This window comes from Nothobranchius furzeri, chromosome 2 (assembly GCF_043380555.1).
Source record: "Nothobranchius furzeri strain GRZ-AD chromosome 2, NfurGRZ-RIMD1, whole genome shotgun sequence".
Taxonomy (NCBI): domain Eukaryota; kingdom Metazoa; phylum Chordata; class Actinopteri; order Cyprinodontiformes; family Nothobranchiidae; genus Nothobranchius; species Nothobranchius furzeri.
In genome coordinates, this window is record NC_091742.1 from 88,520,754 (window position 1) to 88,540,926 (window position 20,173).

At 43.4% G+C, this 20,173-nt stretch overlaps 1 protein-coding gene across 4 annotated transcripts in view; it reads right to left on the reverse strand.

The window, feature by feature from the left end:
• Positions 1-1,823: 1,823 nt before the first annotated feature.
• Positions 1,824-20,173, reverse strand: part of LOC107376795 (FHF complex subunit HOOK-interacting protein 1A) — a 23,031-nt gene continuing 4,681 nt past the window's right edge. For 3 of the 4 annotated variants that reach the window (XM_015946069.3, XM_015946068.3, XM_054747361.2), the window contains exons 4-18: positions 20,115-20,173; positions 17,523-17,744; positions 17,080-17,242; positions 16,702-16,813; positions 11,529-11,630; positions 11,255-11,311; positions 11,065-11,151; positions 10,807-10,974; positions 10,651-10,730; positions 10,242-10,423; positions 9,917-10,028; positions 3,998-5,310; positions 3,734-3,912; positions 3,533-3,653; positions 1,824-2,919 (exon numbers count right to left, since the gene is read on the reverse strand). The exon at positions 20,115-20,173 is cut by the window's right edge and continues 134 nt beyond it. In XM_015946069.3, the coding sequence (XP_015801555.3) occupies positions 2,687-2,919; positions 3,533-3,653; positions 3,734-3,912; positions 3,998-5,310; positions 9,917-10,028; positions 10,242-10,423; positions 10,651-10,730; positions 10,807-10,974; positions 11,065-11,151; positions 11,255-11,311; positions 11,529-11,630; positions 16,702-16,813; positions 17,080-17,242; positions 17,523-17,744; positions 20,115-20,173 (3,190 nt within the window). In that variant the 3' untranslated portion in view covers positions 1,824-2,686. Of the gene's footprint in view, positions 2,920-3,532; positions 3,654-3,733; positions 3,913-3,997; positions 5,311-9,916; positions 10,029-10,241; positions 10,424-10,650; positions 10,731-10,806; positions 10,975-11,064; positions 11,152-11,254; positions 11,312-11,528; positions 11,631-12,430; positions 12,842-16,701; positions 16,814-17,079; positions 17,243-17,522; positions 17,745-20,114 lie in introns of those variants that run through there. The other variant, XM_070548126.1, reaches the window with a different exon arrangement.

Sequence of the window (20,173 nt, forward strand, 5' to 3'; positions counted from 1 at the left end):
ATATTATAGTTTATTTTCTCACCAAGAACCCAGATCAGCAAGTAAACCTTCATCATTATCCTCTGCTTCATCTCCTGCCAACAGCAGAGGAAGAGGAAGCTTCCAGTGTCTATATGGTGTGTGTGTGTGTGTGTGTGTGTGTGTGTGTGTGTGTGTGTGTGTGTGTGTGTGTGTGTGTGTGTGTGTGTGTTAATTAAAACAGGAAACAAGCTAACCAGAGTGCGAACTACTAGTCATATCTAATATTTTAAAGCTCTCCTTGATCTCCGCTCCATTCGGCTGAGCTTTGTTTTAAACACACTCACATGTTTACTGAAGGCTGAATCTGCAGCTTGTTTTATGATCTGATAAGACTACGGTAAACTAGCAACACCGTCTCCAAACCATCTCGTTTGCTGAATCCAGACAAAAGTTTAGCTTCAGTGAGAAGAAGGAACTAGCTTAAGCGCTCTTTTCCGTAAGTTTAGCGCAGTAAGTCACAGAAGGATTGAGGCTCAATTGTAAATGATTGCACCTAATGACACAACTTTTACATATCATGCACATTTTAAATATCAAACTCTTCAGATGCTTATCTGATGTCCACGGTTTCCATGGTGACCCCACAGTGATTAACCCACATTCATTTTAACAGACCCTACAGGGTTTTCAGAAAGACCCAAGGGGTTTCACTCATACATGGGCCCGATGACGTAAGTGGGCAAATGCCTGTGGGGGCCGCCATGGAAACCATGGTCAAACCTTGTTGTTGCACCACATATAGGGCCTATCTATGCATGCTGGCTGGGATATATCTGTTTTTATTGGTATCAGATAACGACAGTTAGATACTGGATATCAGTAGAGATGATATCAACATCCCTAATACATATAAGGGGCAGCAGTAGCACAGGAGGAAGAGGAGGTTGAATATACATATTCCCATCAGAGAAAGCACATGCCTGGTTTGAATCGTACCTCACAGGACGATCATTCAGTGTATCTTGGCTTGGACAATCCTCTACCGTGCACCATCTTGCCACAGGAGTCCCCCAGGGCTCTGCACTAGGACCTCTTCTCTTTGCCATATACACCACCTCACTGGGTGAGATCATTCGATCACGTGGCTTCTCCTACCACTGCTATGCAGACGACACCCAGCTCTATCTGTCATTTCCGCCGGATGACCACACTGTCTCTGCACGAATATCAAACTGTCTCTCTGACATATCAAAATGGATGAAATCCCATCATCTCCAACTCAACCTCAAAAGCCGCACTACCAGAACAGCGGCTTCCTTTTCAATTTTCAAGAAACTCCTGAAGACCCTGCTCTTCAACGGCATCTTCTAAACTAGCACCCTCCCTGCCCCCCCCCCCCCCCCCCCCCCCCCGTCCACCTCTCCATGATTGATGTAAAGTTGTTGTTATTGTTAGCCTCAAGGGCAACATGCCGATTATCACTTGTAAGTCGCTTTGGACAAAAGCGACTGCTAAATACATAAACATAAACATCTCACCCTTCACAGGTGGTCTCATCCTTCCAAGCTCAGGTCCTCTACCAGAGGTCTGGGAGCTTGAGGGTTCTGCGCAGAATCTTAGCTGATCCTAGAACTGCACTCTTCTGGACAGAGATGTCTGATGTTTTTCCTGGGATCTACTTTAACCACTCCTCCAGTTTGGGGGTTACTGCCCTGAGTGCCCCGATGACCACGGACACCACCAATGTCTTCACTCTCCAGGCTTTCTCAGTTCTTCTTTGAGGCCCTAGTACTTCAATTCAATTCAAGTTTATTTATACAACGCCAAATCACGACAAGAGTGGTCTCAAGGCACCTCACACATTCCAGTACAGGTCAGTTTATTAAGCCAATCAGTAAAAAAGTTTCCTATATAAGGAACCCAGCAGATTGCATCAAGTCACTGACTAGAGTCAGGGTCTTTGCAGCGATCCTCATACTAAGCAAGCATGTAGCGACAGTGGAGAGGAAAACTCCAGAGGATCCTGGCTCAGTATAAGCAGCCATCCACCATGACTAGAGAGAGAGAGAGAGAGAGAGAGAGAGAGAGAGAGAGAGAGAGAGAGAGAGAGAGAGAGAGAGAGAGAGAGAGAGAGAGAGAGAGAGAGAGAGAGAGACTCATCCATTCACAGCATACCCTTCTAGCTAATCATGCATTAAAAGTAGACTCAAACACAGTATGGTGTTTTTAAATACTAATATACATTTTTACTTCACAGATGCAGAAATCCATCATTGGTGTAAAAGTTAAATACAAGTTCTGAAATATGGCTCTAGATGTGGCATCTTTTTAAAATAGTACTTCTCTGTGTAAATAGGGTCAGTTTTCATGTTGTTTCTGCGTGTTTTCCAAACTGATTAGGAAGGTTTTGCCAGCTGTAGAAATATACTGTTTTCTGCATTTTTGACTAAATGTTCAATAGTTTTTTTAAATAAATTAGTGCAAAATTAAATAAGTTATAGAAAAGTATTTCTCACAAATGATTATCAAAATATTCTTGCAAGACATTTAATAAACAATCATTTTCACCCATGGAGGGATTTTCAAGCGTTGCCAGGAATATTTACACAGATTTACAGATACAAACAATACTCTACAGTAGGAAATAGTTTATCTTTATGTGTGAAGCTTAATCAGCTTCTTTATTGGAGTTTGTAGAAAGCGCACGGTCTCCTGGGAACATCAGTTATTCCTCCCAGCCACCGTCTAGTGCCACGCTCTGCTCCTGGGCAAGGGCTGCGAGCTCCTTCAGGAACTCCGAGTAGAGAATGATGGCGAACACTCGGCTCTTGGCCTGAGGGGGAATCGCAGGACAGGGAGGAAGCACGCTTAGAGGAGGTAAAGGCAGGGCATTCTTCACCGAGCCGTTTACTAAAGATGGATCCAGGATGATGTCCCCGCCATGAGACTGCAGAGACTCTGAGAGACACAGAAGGACAATGAATCAGGTTGAAAACCAAAATGGGATGAAGAGATCCCTCATCTAAGGTCTCGGGAGTGCTTTTAAGCAACTTAATAATTGTGACAAGGACACCAAAACAGTGCAGATGATAAATATGGTTAAGCAGACTACCATAGACTACTACTTTGAGATCTTAGGTAGGGGCATGGACGTAATTTTCACTTTAGAAGTGGGGGGGGGGGGGGGGGGGGGTCTTTACAGTATGTTCTAATGGGAAACAGGCTTCAACACAAACAGTTGTTTTCCTCTTGGTCCTAGAGCTCAGCCAGTGTCAATTTAATATAGTGCAATATTGTTTTTGGATGGTAAAAAGTGCAGGGGTCCAAACTTGACGTTGGAAGAAGTGGGGGGGGCATGGTCCCCCCCCCCCTCCAAATTACGTCCATGGGTAGGGGTCTCTTCTCCCTGCTTTTATGTAATTAACTGGTTAATTTTATTGTACAGCAGTAACAGTTTGCTCATTAGCTAAATATTTATTATAAAACTACCTTATTATTATTGCTATCAGATCAAAGAGTAGCAGATATCTAAAGACACCCTGTTTGTGTGTCAACATGTGAATTCATTAACCTCTAAATTTGCCGTCTTGGTCTTTAGCCAACAAGAACCTCCAGGCCTGGGTGATGAGGGCAGGATAATCTGGTCGGTCCTCCATGAAGCGCTCAATCTGAGCGTGCACGAAAACCAACACCTGCGAACACGGTTATCGCAGCGTTTACACAACTGCAACCTTTAGAGGAGGAAGTCACACGGGGTGCGCGGCGACGGTACCTGGTATAGGGTTCGTACGCCGGGCTGCTGATTTGTATCTGTACTGAGCAGGAAGGATCTAAGGAGAGGTTGTGGGTATGATGCCAGCTGAGCCAAGATGCCTGTCACCAGCAGATTGACAGCTATGGAGTTTTCCAGAAGGTTCTCGAGTCGGGACAACAGGACACTGATAAACGGGCCTGATGCATCATAGGATGTAAGGGTTAGCGCAACAATAGAGTGGTAACGTTTTTAGACTAATTCTGATGTTGATTTTCAACCAACCTGTAAATGGAACCTCCCCGCTACATTCCTTCCCTGTGCTCCCCCTCTCCTCGTCTTCCTCGTCCTCTTCCACTGCCTGTTGCTCTCCTTCGTCCCAGGAGGAGCTAAAACTGAACTCCTCCTCTTCAAGCTTCTGCCTCAGTGCTCGGACACGCCTCCTGAATGTGCTGATGTTATCTGTGATGTCATCACAGTCTGGCTCCACCCCTAGAGAGAGCATGAGCTTACAGTATTGAGACACAAAGTCATCGTCGTTGGTGACCTTGATTGGAGGCAGCACCGTAGACTGGCCGTTTGAAGTGACCACACTAAGTTCTCCTGGTTCTAATGGAAAATGGCCGTTTGGTGAGGAGTTTGCTTCTAGACATGGATGCAGAGATGTCTTCGGATGTATCTGATGATCGTTATCGTCTTCATTCTGGTTATAGGTTCTCTTTACTGACTCGATTTTCCCATCAGATTCGCTGATGATGTGATTCTTTACATCAAACTCGCTGGTGAGGACATACGTCTCTCCGTGTCCAACTGTTTTCCTTATCTCCTCTTCTCCCGCCACCTTTGTTCTGCCCAGCTCTTTCCACAAACCCTCACACCTCCTCCCTGTGGTCCTGTCAAAGTCTTCACTCTTCCTTCTCTCCTCTTTCCCTCCATCATCACTCCTCCTCCGAGTGGACATGATGTTATTAACCGTGTCCATCACCGTCTTCCCTGTTGCTGTTAACACTGTTGAAACAGTGGATGACAGCATTGCTGCTGTTGAAATGAGTTGACCTTTGGACAAACTGTCACTGGGCTGTCGATTCGCTGCCTTCATCCGTTCGATAATAGCTGCTTTTGTGTCTTTTTGGGCAACAAGATCATAGACCATGACGTCATCCTGAAACTCTAACTCCTCCGCGTATGAGCCGTGCACCAGCTTGGTCGCCATGCGCCTCATTTCCTGGATGTGTCTAGGAGGTAGCATCGCTGGCATGGGTGAAAAAGCACATCTGTCAGACTCCACGTAGCCATTCGCCATGCTGCAAACTGCAGGTGAAGACCGATCCTCGTCTCCAAAAATGTCATCCCACTCCAGCTCCATGGCAGAGCTGACCCTTCCTGCCTGGTTGCACGTGGAGACGGTGTCTGTGGAGGACGGTGTTGGGGACAGAAAGGAAGGGGGAGGATGGACAACCAATGAACAGATGGAGTCCCTCTTAAGTCTCTCTATGAGCTCTTCCTCATCATCTGTGAGGTCTCCTGGTGTGTCAGGTCGATACTCTTGAGGAGGAGGGTCGATGCCGTCGTAAGGTGCAGACCAAAACAAACACGCCCTAAGAAATAAAAATATATGAGACACAAAGTGATTTTCTCTTTTAAAAGTGAATCAATATTTATCTAAGTGATGTCAAATGTGTCCAATCAGAACCAGTCAGCACACATTGGAAAGTGAAAGTCATCCTTGAAGTTTGAATTGAAGATTTGTATCAATGACATCTTGTAGTCGAATATTGTTGCTACAGTTTGTTTTTGGAATTTGAATTTTACTATCCCTCCTGTTGTGAGTTTCGTGACTGTTGCCAGTTACAGATCAGCATCAGGAGATTCTAGTTGTCAAGTAAAGATGAGTCATAGCCTAAACAGTAGGTTGTTAAGAATATAGGGAGCCTAAGTCACACCCATCTACTTCTGGACCATGGGAAGAACGAAAAAATGAATGCAAGTCAACGGGTCTAAAAACGCTATTTTCTAACTCCGTTTGTTATGTGCCACAGATTTCACATATGATGTTCGTAAATTTTAATAAAAGCATTTTGATACCAAGAACGTGCTCATATTCGAACAGGGGGAAATGCTATTTTAGGTTTTGTGTGAAAGTAAGTCCAGGACTACAAAAGTGCTTCACGAAAGTGACGTCATCGAACCAGACACGGAGAAAAGTGAGGGAAATGGCTGTAAGTTCAGCGAACTTACCACAGGAGGAAAGAACCACCATAAATCTGGTCATTTGGTAAGTAGCAGCTACTTTGGGGAGAGGAGATTATGTGCTGACGTCACATATGCAACGTGCCGATTTCTCGTTTGTAGTCATGCTAATTACGAACATTTCCAAGCTAATAAATCTCAAAGTACGTGACTGGCATGGTCGAAACACCCATCGTTAGTTTTCATTTAAATTGCAGTACAACATATGTGCGATCCAGGGCGTAAGGCAAAGAGGATTAGAAAATAGCGTTTTTAGCCCCGTTGACTTGCATTCATTTTTTTCATTCTTCTGGGGACCCATGATGCGGAAGTAGACTTAGGCTCCCTTTGGATCTAAAAAGCAATTTTCTAATCCCGTTTGTTATGTGCCACAGATTTCACATTGAATTCTGTGAATTTTAAAGACGCATTCTGATTCTGAAAGCACTTGTTTTCGAACGAGGCAAAAGATATTTTAGGTTTTGTGTTTGTCCAGTGCTACAACTGCATATCACAAAACGTCATTGAACCAGACATTTTGAAGAGCAGAGGAAAAACGGCTCTAAGTTCAGCAAACTTTGAATACTTCTTTCAATTCAATTCAATTCAAAAATACTTTATTAATCCCAGAGGAAAATTGATTGCTGTAGTAGCTCAGAATAATAATAATAATCAAGTCATCAAAGAGTTGTTGTATATTACAATGGCTGTTGGCAGGAAGGATCTCCAGTAGCGGTCAGTGTTGCAGCGAAACTGAAGAAGCCTCTGACTGAAGACACTCTTCTGTTGTCGGACAGTCTTGTGAAGAGAATGCTCAGGGTTGTCCAGAATTTTCTTGATTCTCTGGAGAATCCTTCTTTGCATTATCTCCTCCAGTGGTTCCACAGTCGTCCCCAGAACAGAACCAGCCTTTTTATTAGGCTGTTGAGCCTTTTCAGGTCCCTGCTTCTGATGCTACTACCCCAACAGACGATGGCTGAAGAGATTACACTCTCAACAACAGACTTGTAGAAGGTCTGCAGCATCTTGCTACAGACACTGAAGGACCTAAGCGTCCTCAACAAGTGCAGTCTGCTGTGCCCCTTCTTATAAACGGCTTCGCTGTTCTTTCTCCAGTCCAGTCTGTTGTCCAGGTGAACTCCAAGGTATTTGTATTCCTCAACCACCTCCACTTCTTCTCCCATGATGGAAACAGTGTTTGACTCCACCCTGTGTCTTCTGAAGTCTAAAATCATCTCCTTTGTTTTGTTCACGTTCAAGGTCAGATGATTGTTTCCACACCATGCCACAAAGCACTCCACCAGCTCTCTGTACTCAGCTTCCTGTCCATCTCTGATACACCCGACAACTGCAGAGTCATCTGAGTATTTCTGTAGATGACAGGTCTCTGGTTTGTACTGGAAGTCTGAGGTGTACAGGGTGAAAAGGAATGGTGAGAGTACAGTCCCCTGTGGTGCTCCAATGTTACTAATCGCCTGGTTTGATGTGCAGTTCTTCAGCCTCACAAACTGTGGTCTGTTTGTCAGAAGTAAAGAACCACCATAAAAGTAGCAGCTGTGCTAGGGGAGAGGAGATTCAGTGGTGATGACATATATGCAACGTGCCAATGTCTGATTTGTAGTCATGCTAATTACAAATTTTTACAAGCTGATACATCTCAAAGTAGGGCTGCTCGATTATGGCAAAAATAATAATCACGATTATGGTGACTGAAATTGAGATCACGATTATTTAGGACGATTTTTCAATTTATGTTGATTTTATTTGTTTTTATTCAGTCATAAAATTGCTCAGGGCACAATCAGGACAAAAATAAGAAACAAGATGATCACTAAAATAACTCCTGATTCCCAGTATAAAAAGACCAATATACTTATAGCTCATAGTTTATGACCCAAGGTCTATAGACCTTGGTTTAACTCATTTAAGTCTAACAGTACAGACCCAAATACCAATATCTTGCAAATACTGACAGCAAGAATTATACAGTGGCATTTATAACAAATACATGCAAATAAATTGATGTTCACAAAATGTTGCATAACATTTATTGAAGTCGTGTCAAGGTGCTGTAGGAGAGTGCACTAGCACCGTGTCCTCAGAGAGATTAGTTATTATTTATCAGCGTGAGGAACTTATTTCTACCTTATTTATAAACTATTTATTTACAAGTCCATCAATTAATGTAATAATTGTCCCAACCACAGCTGCACCCCCCACCCCCCAACCCGGTCTCACAGCAATCAGGGCAAGCTGCTCGTGTGTTTAGCACGCTGCACGCGCACATTTAGCCGTTTTAGTGGCTCAGGAGTCCGCAGGTGCGGTGTGTGTGTCACTCACTCTGGTTAATCCAACAGGGAGCTGGCTCCGAGAGCTGTCTTTAGCGACCGACACATCACTACATCATTCCCTTTCCTAATGTCCTGAAGAACGGTCCGGAGAGCAGGCGGAGTGTTTAGCTAACCTGCAGGAAATGTCGACGACAGTTATCCAGAAAGTAGCTAAGGGTTACCAGAGATGTTTCTGAGGTGTTCGCTAGGTACTTTTAAGTTAAAAAGTCAAGAAGGGGGTCTGAAAAGCTGTTAGAAATAGCGTCACAGTCACTAAGTTGGCAACACTGTGGGAGGAGCGCTTCATTTGCAACTCGGCGCAGCGCAGGCGGGAGGAGCAAATAATCGGCTTGTTTTGTTTTTTATAATCGTTCAAAACTCAGATCGTAATCGTGATTAAAATTCGATTAATTGAGCAGCCCTATCTCAAAGTACGTGACTGGTGTGGTCGAAACACCCATCATTACTTTTCATTTAAATTGAAGTACAACATATGTGCTATCCAGGATGTAAAGCAAAGTGGATTAGATAATAGCTCTTTTAGCCCCGTTGACTTGCATTCATTTTTACCTTCATCTGGGGACCCATGAGCCGACCGGAAAGGGAGGAGACTCAGGCTCCCTATTGTCATATCTGGTGTTAGTACCCTTGGGTGCTTTATGGTAGGCAGCACTTATTACATTTAATACGGTAGTTTGTGTCTGGCATTACAGGAAGTGTTGTTTGCCATCTTGCTGTTAGCTTGCCGTTATAGTTCTGAACGACCCATTAAAGGAAATAAAACACCACAACTGAATCATTATTCCCTTCACACATGCAATTCACTGTAATGTCGAGTTGTTAAGAATTGAAAAAGTAGCTTGAGATATTTTTTGAACAGACAATTCGCTTTGAATTCACTTTTAGTGTTGTTAGCTTATCGTTAGCCTTAGCCTCTTTCCAGGGCTGCCTACTCTCAAGCATTCATCCTCCCCACTGTCTTTCAATCCGCAGACGGGGGAGAGACGCATGGAAAAGTTCAAAAAATGGCAATACCTAGATAATAGCACACCTCTCAAACTGAACAGGTGATTTTGATCTATTATTTGTGAGACAGAACCAGAGTCTCAGGTGGTACCGACCCGACCCAAATAGCTGGGTGATGCGTCAGGATCCAATCTTAGAACCTTGAATTTATTGGTGGAATTTTAGGTTTTATGCCATAAAAACCCTCGGAGCTCTGCTAGCTGTGAGTATGTATTACCACCAACTGGCCACCAGATGGTGCTCTAAAGCTATTTTCGCTTAAAACTTGTTTTACTGCCTGAAAACATATTTTTAAATTATAATCACAGCCAGAATGAAGGAGTCAGTTCCTTGGTTAGTTAGTTAGTTTCAAACTAATGTTTTTAATTGAAACACAATAACCAGGACAAAGCTGGATGACAAAAACTCCAGCAAAATAAAGCAGAAAATTATGTGTTTTCAGATATTTGGGGCCATCTGAGATATAATGTAATGTAAAGTTAAGGTATTCATGATGGAATGCAGTATTGATTCATATTTTATTTTTAGGTTGTTTATCTCAAGTTATGTTTAGTACATGTTTTAGTAAGCTACAGGTACCGACACAGGTAGAGCTGCTGCTGAAGAATCAGACACACACCTGTGGGAGGTGGAGACGGCCTGGCGGGCATCCCACAGGTAATGAAGGTAGTTAACATCCATCAGGAATTCCAAACCACGACAGTAACCCACACTGTCTGATACTGATAGGTCTGAAACACACACGCGCACACACACGCACACAAACACACACACACACACACACACACACACACACACACACACACACACACACACACACACACACACGCACACACACACACACACACACGCGCACACACACGCACACAAACACACACACACACATTCAGTATGTCTGCTAGAGGGTGTTCCATCATGCTACTTTATGTTTTAAACCTCCTCACCTGCTCCTTTGGGCCAGTGGATGTGCTCTGAGTGTGTGTTTGTGTTGTGGAGGCGTGCCGGGCACCAGGAAGGCATGAGGAACAGGAAGGAGGCGGAGGAGAAGGTGCAGATGGAGGAACGGTCCCTCTGTTTTAGGGAGGAGCAGCGACTCTGGCTCAGGTGGCGGCAGGGAATCAGGTACCTGAGGAAGAATCATCCTGATCAGCTACTGCCTCCTTGTGGTCGTTTTGGGAAAAACATCCAATGAAATGAGCCAAAAACCTGCAGTTCTCATTATTACACGTATTTATAAATTAAATTAAATGATTGAACTTAACCCAGAAATCTATGTTTCTAAATAAAAAGGAATTTTTTTAAAGCAACAAAAATGATCCTATTTGAACTTGTGAGTGAGCCCATCTGGCTGACCTGAACACCAGCTGCAGCATGACGTCTTCACAGAAGAGTCCAATGAGAGTCCCGAACAGAGCCAGAGACACCGTCCCCAGCTGGAGGAGAGGAAAGCTTCTCAGTTACAGAGCAGGAGTCCCTCTGGGCACTGGGGGTGTTCTTAGAGTGTCCTACCTGGAAAGGTGTGTTGACCCTGCTGACCAGTGTGTCCAGGATGTGGACGTTGTCATGTCTGTGCAGCAGGATGAAGGACAGGAAAGTCTGGAGGAGGGCGGGCTCAGAGATGGAGCGCAGGAACAGATCCAGGTAGGCTGTGGTGGTCATCACCTCCTCCACAGTCAGCTACGCAAACACACACGCACACACACCTGGTCAGGTGTTTACCGTGTCTCGTCTCTGACTGTCTCAGGGTTATAAACACGGACATGTTACCTTGTGTAACGCGGGAGCAAGGACAGGAACCAGGAAGCCGTTGTAGATGTAGCTCAGCAGCTGGGATCGGATGGAGGGATGGGCGACCTGAGGCAGACACACACATCAGACTGGATGTGTGTACTGGTTTTAGGTCATGGGTATGGTGGGTTTAGGGATGATGATATGGAGACTAATGACCCAACACTACCTTGATAACAGCACCACAGAAGTCCAGTGAATGTAGAAAATGAACCAGAGCTGGAACCTGTCGATACCAGTTACAGGCCGTTACCGACTCCGTCATAAAACCGTTAAAAACTGAGAATCTTTGACTAAAATGAACAATTGTGTTTTTTTAATTCTCCAGACATTAGCCTAGAGCTGCGGGTTGTTTGTGTCATCACTGAAGAAGCTAATCTCTAATCTGTAAGCACAGATGGACCAACACACTAAAGAGCAGCGATGGAGGCTGATGCTGTTACCTGCTGCCAGTCGGCCGGGTCCAGGCGGTGCCAGTCCTCGCTGTACACCTGCAGCCTGGCTGGGAGAGACGAGTATAGACCTGACAGACCTGTGGCCAGCACCTGGAAACACACACACACACACACACGCACACACAGGTGGGTCCAAGGTTTCACTGGAGGACACAAACCTAAAGAGCGTTTGGCGATTCGTGCAGGTGTAACCACCTGAGCACCAATCACAACTCAGGGCGAGGCCCTGGTTAGACGTCTGACTGAGGAAGTTCCTCAGAGCTAACACAGACTCCTCTGGGTTGGGAACATCTGGCTGGTGTTGGTCTGGAAGGTTTTAGATAAGTCAGAGTTCTAGAAGGTTCTGAAACAAGTCAGCTGGACTTGTTTACGTTCATGAAGGTATTTGGCTTCTCATCCAAGGAGTTTTCTCAGATCAAGCAGGAGAATGTGGCTCAGATTCAGCTGACCTAAAATCTCAAACCTCCTTTCATTATTTATTGTTTTCTTTTGTCAAATAGTTTGTGTAACTTCCTGGATAATATCTCCAGAACTGGGCCGTTTGTCAATACTACACCTGTACTTCTCCAGTACAGTACTAGACAAGAATGCTCTTGGCAAGGACACCAGAAGGTCTGTTCTACCGAGTACGGGAGGATGAGGACGGCGTTAGGAACAGAACCGTACTCTTGCTACGATTAAAAAAATCAACCTGACATAAAAATACGTCTAGTTTGTTCCTTAAATAGCAAAATACCAACAAAAACATATTATTGGTATTACACTTGAGCCACTTTTGATAAAAACTAATAAAATAGCATTTCCCACTCTTTAATTAATAAAAAGTTTATTTTCATCAGAACACAGCTACGCTGCTTTTATTTTGAAAGTGGGTTAGCTATTGTCACTACCATGCCGGTGAGCGAAGCGGAGATGAGGCGAGGATTCAAACGGGGTGAGGAAGACAGGCAGACAGGTAGGTAGGACGTTTTACAAGAACTTAAATATGGAGCACGCAGGACATAGAAACAATGACCCAACATGAGACACAACACAGAAGGGGTTTAAATACAGGAGGGCTGGGAGCTTGGGTGATTGGGAAATGAGAGGCAGGTGGGAGCAAACCAAAAGGGGAGACAGGACAAGGTGTGACACTAATTAGCATTTCGAGGGATTGTGAAGAGTGAAACCCAAACATACAAAGAAAAAGAAAACAATCTTTTCTATAGCGCCTCTTAAGATAAAAATCGTGAGGCACTTCACAAAAACAAAAATTTAAAATATAAAAAAGATTTTAAAAAATGATCAAAAACATGTTAGAGAGAGAGAGAGAGAGAGAGAGAGAGAGAGAGAGAGAGAGAGAGAGAGAGAGAGAGAGAGAGAGAGAGAGAGAGAGAGAGAGAGAGAGAGAGAGAGAATAGGAAAGAGGGAAATCAGTGACTCCTGGGGAGAACAGAATAAGGAGAGGGTGGTGATGAAGGTCACACCAAATCCAGCCTGAACAGGTGAGTTTTCAGCTGCTTCTTAAAGGAGACCACTGAGTCCACCGATTTCAAGCTCAGGGGGAGAGAGTTCCAGAGTCTGGGGGCCACAGCAGCAAATGATCTGTCACCTTTGGTCTTTAGCACAACCAGTAGGCTTCGGTCACTGGACCTCAGGGACCTGCTGGGGGTGTAGGGACTGAGAAGATCACCAATGTAAGATGGTGCTTGTCCATGTAAGGCCCTATAGACCAGAACCAGGATCTTGAAATGAACCCTGAAGTTGACTGGCAGCCAGTGAAGCTGGAGGAGAAGCGGGGTGATGTGGGTGTGTTTGGAGGACTTGGTCAGAAGCCGAGCACAGGCATTCTGAACCACCTGTAGACGGTTCAGGGAGGTTCTGCTCAGACACGTGAAAAGAGAGTTACAGTAGTCTAAGCGTGAGGAGATGAAGGTGTGGAGAACTGTCTCAAGTTCAGAGCGGGACAGAATGGGACTCAGCTTAGCAATGTTCCTGAAATGGAAGAAGGAAGAGTGAACAAGAGAACTGACATGAGAATCCAGGGTGAGAGCTGGGTCAAAGGTCGCGCCAAGATTCCTGACAGAGGGTTTGGTGTGAGAAGCAAGCTGACCAAGAGAGTCTCTGACTTTGGGAACTAGCTTGTTTGGGGCACAAATGAGGATCTCAGTCTTATCTTCATTCAGCTGAAGAAAGCTCCCAGCCATCCAGGTTTTGATAGAGTCTAAGCAGGTGTGTAACAGCTGCAGCTTAGACATCTCATGGGGCTTAAAGGAGATGTACAGCTGGATGTCATCTGCATAAAGATTCCTTTGAAGGAGCTCAGGATGTGCTGAAGAGGAAGCAGATAGAGGAGGAAGAGCAGAGGCCCCAGCACAGAACCTTGTGGGACACCATGGGTAAGAGAGGTGGTGGAGGACCTAAACTTGGAGACGGCCACAGAAAAGGAGCGCTCAGAAAGATAAGAGGAGAACCACTCCAGAGCAGATCCTGATAGGCCTACCCAGTCTCTCAGCCTCTCCAGTAGCAGGTGATGGTCAACAGTGTCAAAGGCTGCAGTCAGGTCCAGCAGGACCAGAACAGAACAGTCCCCTGCATCATTGTGAGTCAGAAGGTCATTAGAGACTCTAAGAAGAGCTGTTTCAGTAGAATGAGCTCTACGAAAACCTGACTGGAAGCTATCATAGATGTTCTGTTCATCAAGAGCAGCTGTGAGCTGTTTAGCCACAACCTTTTCCAAGATCTTGGAGATGAACGGAAGTTTAGAGATGGGTCTGAAGCTGCTATGGAGAGAGGGGTCGAGACTCGGTTTTTTAAGAAGCGGGTGGATTACAGCATTCTTAAAGTAAGCAGGGACCTGACCAGAAACCAGAGAAGCATTAATTATAGAGAGCACGCTGGGACCGATGGACAGAAAAGCACTTTTAAACAAAGATGAGGGTAAGATGTCGAGGGGGCATGCAGAGGTCTTCATAGAGTTAACTAGTTTGGTTAACTCAGGCAAAGAAACCGGAGCAAAGCTATCTAGGATGATGGGCCTGGTTGGAGTCGGGAGAGGCGGCGATGAGGCTGAAGGAGAGATGCTAGATCTAACCTTATTGACTTTGTCCACAAAGAAAGACAGAAAGTCTTCATACTCTGCGTGGATGGAGGCTGTAGGAGAGGCAGGAGAGACGATGCTGCTGATGGTGTTAAACAGCACCTTGGGGTTCCCTTTGCATGGATGCATCCTTGATAAAATGGGCGGAGCAAGAACACATACGAGAACTTTGAGCGAACTTGCCATGATGCATATTTAGGATTGGAACAGTCCTTGGGCCATCGCTGAAGACGTTTCACAAAGACGTGAGTACACGAGTTCGGACAAGTATGCATGTTGAGAAACGGCCCTTTTCGCTGAACTGCTGGATTTAGTTCTGACTCAGCACTTTCCACCATCTAAATAAAAATATCATCTCAAAAACAAAATCTGTGTACATCCTCAAAGCTGAACCATTAAAACTTGGAAAATGAGTTAAACACACACCTGTACACACACAGGCTCACGTGGAAACTACATTCCTGAGCAGATTAGCAGGAAGCAAGGCTGGATATGAATTCATTAAAGGAACAGTTTGAGTTCAGTTAAAAAAAATAAAACCAGCTGCTTAAACATCTGAGTTCATTTTATTAAAAACACAAATCAGTGACAGGATGAGGATGGTTGAGGAGAGCATCATCATCATCATCATCCAGATGAGTCTGAGCAGCAGCAACATCTGCACTCCAGAGTCTCGTCCAATCACGTGCAGCCTCACTAATCCCTCTGATGTTCTAATCTGCTCCCTACGCACAGATTGAGGTCAGATTTTGGGTCACATGGGCTTAAAGCTGAAACACACCAACACACACTCAGGTGGCACGTGCCTTTGATCCTGTCTTTCTACTCAACATAAACCCTCCGACCTTTTATTCATCCTGTCACAAAGCAGATGGATCCAACATGGCCGACAGTCAGCGTAAACATCCGACAGCACCGCTGCTCTTCCTTGAATCCGGTCCCGATCGTCTCTCATTAGCTTCCGCTCTCGGCCCCAGGAGGACGCCCGATGAGCTCATTAGTTTATTACATAACTTCCTCATAATGAGGTTACAATACAGGAGGAGATGAATGAATGAACGCGGTGGACAGTTCACGAACTGTGTCAAAGAAGAGATTTCATTCATAAAAATGTGTTAAATAATCTGTAGCTGCCATCAAAGGCAACTCTCGCATTTAAGTTCATTTTATTGGATTTAATGTTGAAACAATTAGTAGTTCAAAGATTGAGAAATAATATTTCAATAGTAATTCATGTTCTGTTCATTAGATTTATATGTTTAAATGTGTATTTGTGTTAACTGTGCAATTAGATGGGAACCTTTTCTATAGTTCCATCCGTTGTTGCTAAGGGGGCATTTTTCTTGGCACACTCAGCAAGCAATTAAGAGACGAGCCACGAGGTTGTACGTCTGCAGTAAGTTAAATAAAAGAGTGCCTTTTTTGGACTACCTCACGGCGTAAGGATTAAAGTTTATTCCCTTTGAGTGAGGCCAATGAGGTAAATGTTTTCTTTTGTTTATTATCGTTGTATATGTAAATTATGTAAATTTGCGTGATATTCTAGTGCAGTTACCGCAGTGTTAAGTGTAACGTGTATTTTATTGATCGATTTGTTGACATGTTCGTCATATAATGCTTAAGGACTTTATTAAGAATATTCATTTAAGTTTGTATTTCTTTTTAGTTCTGACGGCATTGTATCGGCTGTGGTTGGACATCATTACATGTTAAGACATGTCGAAGAATCCTCCTGTCCGAAATAAATGTCAGTAAAAACCAAAGAACAAGTTGAGCTTTATTAAGACTCGAGGGGAGTAACATAATCAGTTAGAGGCTTTCATGCAGGAAGCTTCAGATGGAGATGAAAACAGTTCAGACACTCTAGGTTTAGCCTCAGGTTCCTCAGGTTGGATGCTGCTTTAGTTCAACCCTGACATCTCAGACACTCAGAGGCTCCAGCTGATTTCACACGACCATGTGTCAGCAGTCGGAGACGGTCGTGACTCCTTGGTCCTTTTGGACTCGGCCTTTTGGACCCATCCGTGATGGTTTCCTGTGTCTACTCACCAGTTCAGCGTGAGCGTGTGTTTGTACACTTACGGGACAGAAGTAGGTGTTCTCGGCGATGTGCTGAGCTACTCGAGGCTCGGAGGCTGACAGAGACATGATGAGCAGCAGAGCATCTCTGGCCTGTTGTCCCACCTGTCCCTGCCTGGAGGACAGATAGCGTTCATAAGGTCACTTTTGACTGAATACACTTGTGTTTTTGTCCTGATGACATTTGTTCAGGTCTTATTATATCCAAACACTGGCTCATCCCTTGTGTTAGGGGCTTTTAAATATGCCTGATTCATGAACTGAACAAAAAAAAAACTAATATTCTAAAACGAGTTGTGATACTGGACTGGAAAATAGTGGAAAAATAGCCAAAGTCCACAGAAAAGCTCCCAAATGCAGCAGGAAACTGGTTTAATCTACCTGTGAGTGTAGGGGATGAGCAGGGAGAAGAGGAGGAAGTTAGCGGCTCCCTGGTCCTGGCTGCTGTGGAAGAACAGCTCCAGTACTGACGGGTCCCTGACCAGAGCCGCACACAGCTGGTTCAACAACTGGACAAGCTCCGCCTCCACCACCCCGCCAGTGTCTGCAGGGTGAAACGTCACCTTGATCAACATTCAGGTCAAACACAGAAAACACATCCAACAGGAGACAGAACAGTTCTCATCTTCAAATATAACGGTATATTAAAGACTTTTATTGTGGAAATCCATTTAAAGGAACTGGTTTTATTCCACCTGATTTCGATCAAAAACAGGAAGTAACGTGTGAGCTGGTGTCTCTGAGGCAGATGACCTGTAGGTCATATTTAACATACACTGGGTGTGAAATTGTTATTAATAAAGTCATGATAAAATGTTCCTGACCAGTTGCAGCTCCAGCACATGAGGTGAGCAGCATCATGAGCGGGCGGAGAACGGGCTTATGGTGCAGCAGAGGCTGCTTAGCCTGAGACAAGAGCATCTGGTACATCCTCAGCTGCTCCAGCTTCATGTCCTCAGTGAACTGTCTCCTCAGACTCCACAGGAAAAGTCTCTCCATCACGCCCTCCAGAACCACCAACTCCAGGATGGGCCCCATGGCTCCTCCTGGTGTCACAGCATCATCATCATCATAATCATCATAATTATCATCATCATCATCCTCATCATCACTGTCCTCCTCCTCCTCCTCATCGTCATCATCCTAATCATCATCATCATCATTATAATTATCATCATAATAATCACTGTCCTCCTCATCTTCATCATCATCATCATCATCATCATAATTATCATCATCATAATCACTATCCTTGTCATCATCATCATCATCATCATAATCACTGTCCTCATCATCATCATCATCATAATCATCATCATCATAATTATCATCATCATCATAATCATCATCATAATTATCATCATCATCATCATCATCATAATCATCATCATAATTATCATCATCGTCATCATAATCATCATCATCATAATTATCATCATCATCATAATCATCATAATTATCATCATCATCATCATCATAACCATCATCATCATAATTATCATCATAATCATCATCATCATAATCATCATCAACATAATTATCATCATCATCATCATAATCATCATCATCATTATCATAATTATCATCATCATCATCATCACTGTCCTTATCATCATCATCATCATCATCATCATCATTATCATAATTATCATCATCATCATCACTGTCCTTATCATCATCATCATCATCATCATCATAATCATCATCATTATCATAATTATCATCATCATAATCACTGTCCTTATCATCATCATCATCATCATCATAATTATCATCATAATAATCACTGTCCTCCTCATCTTCATCATCATCATCATAATTATCATCATCATCATAATCATCATAATTATCATCATCATCATCATCATCATAACCATCATCATCATAATTATCATCATAATCATCATCATCATCATAATCATCATCATCATAATTATCATCATCATCATCATAATCATCATCATCATTATCATAATTATCATCATCATCATCACTGTCCTTATCATCATCATCATCATCATCATCATCATCATCATTATCATAATTATCATCATCATCATCACTGTCCTTATCATCATCATCATCATCATCATAATCATCATCATTATCATAATTATCATCATCATAATCACTGTCCTTATCATCATCATCATCATCATCATAATCATCATCATAATTATCATCATCATAATCACTGTCCTCATCTTCATCACATCATCATCATCGTCATCATCATCACTGTCATCATCATCCTCGTCACCATAATCGTTATCGTTATCATCATCATCACTGTCCTCATCATCATCATCAATATCATCATCTTCATCATCAACAATATTATCATCTTCATCATCACTGGCCTCATCTTCATCATCATCATCATTATCATCATCTTCATCATAATCACTGTCTTCATCATCATCATCATCATCATCATCATCATCATCACTGTCCTCCCTATTATCACTGTCATCATCATCCTCGTCACCATCATCATCATCATCATCATCATCATCATCGTCACTGTCCTCCTCATCATCATCATCATCGTCACTGTCCTCATCATCATCATCTTCATCATCACTGACCTCACCTTCATCATCATAATCATTATCATCATCTTCATCATCAACACTATTATCATCTTCATCATCACTGGCCTCATCTTCATCATCATCATCATTATCATCATCTTCATCATAATCACTGTCTTCATCATCATCATCATCATCATCATCATCATCATCATCATCATCACTGTCCTCCCTATTATCACTGTCATCATCATCCTCGTCACCATCATCATCATCATCATCATCATCATCATCGTCACTGTCCTCCTCCTCATCATCATCATCGTCACTGTCCTCATCATCATCATCTTCATCATCACTGACCTCACCTTCATCATCATAATCATTATCATCATCTTCATCATCAACACTATTATCATCTTCATCATCACTGGCCTCATCTTCATCATCATCATCATTATCATCATCTTCATCATAATCACTGTCTTCATCATCATCATCATCATCATCATCACTGTCCTCCCTATTATCACTGTCATCATCATCCTCGTCACCATCATCATCATCATCATCATCATCATCATCGTCACTGTCCTCCTCCTCATCATCATCATCGTCACTGTCCTCATCATCATCATCTTCATCATCACTGACCTCACCTTCATCATCATAATCATTATCATCATCTTCATCATAATCACCGTCTTCATCATCATCATAATCACTGTCTTCATCATAATCATCATCATCATCATCATCACTGTCCTCATCATCATCGTCGTCGTCACCATCATCATCATCATCATCATCGTCACTGTCCTCATCATCATCATTGTCGTCGTCACCATCATCATCATCATTATCGGACGAGTCAGAACTCACCAAGCCCCGCCTCCTCCTCCATCAGCAGGAACAGCATGTGTTCGACGTAGTTCTGGACG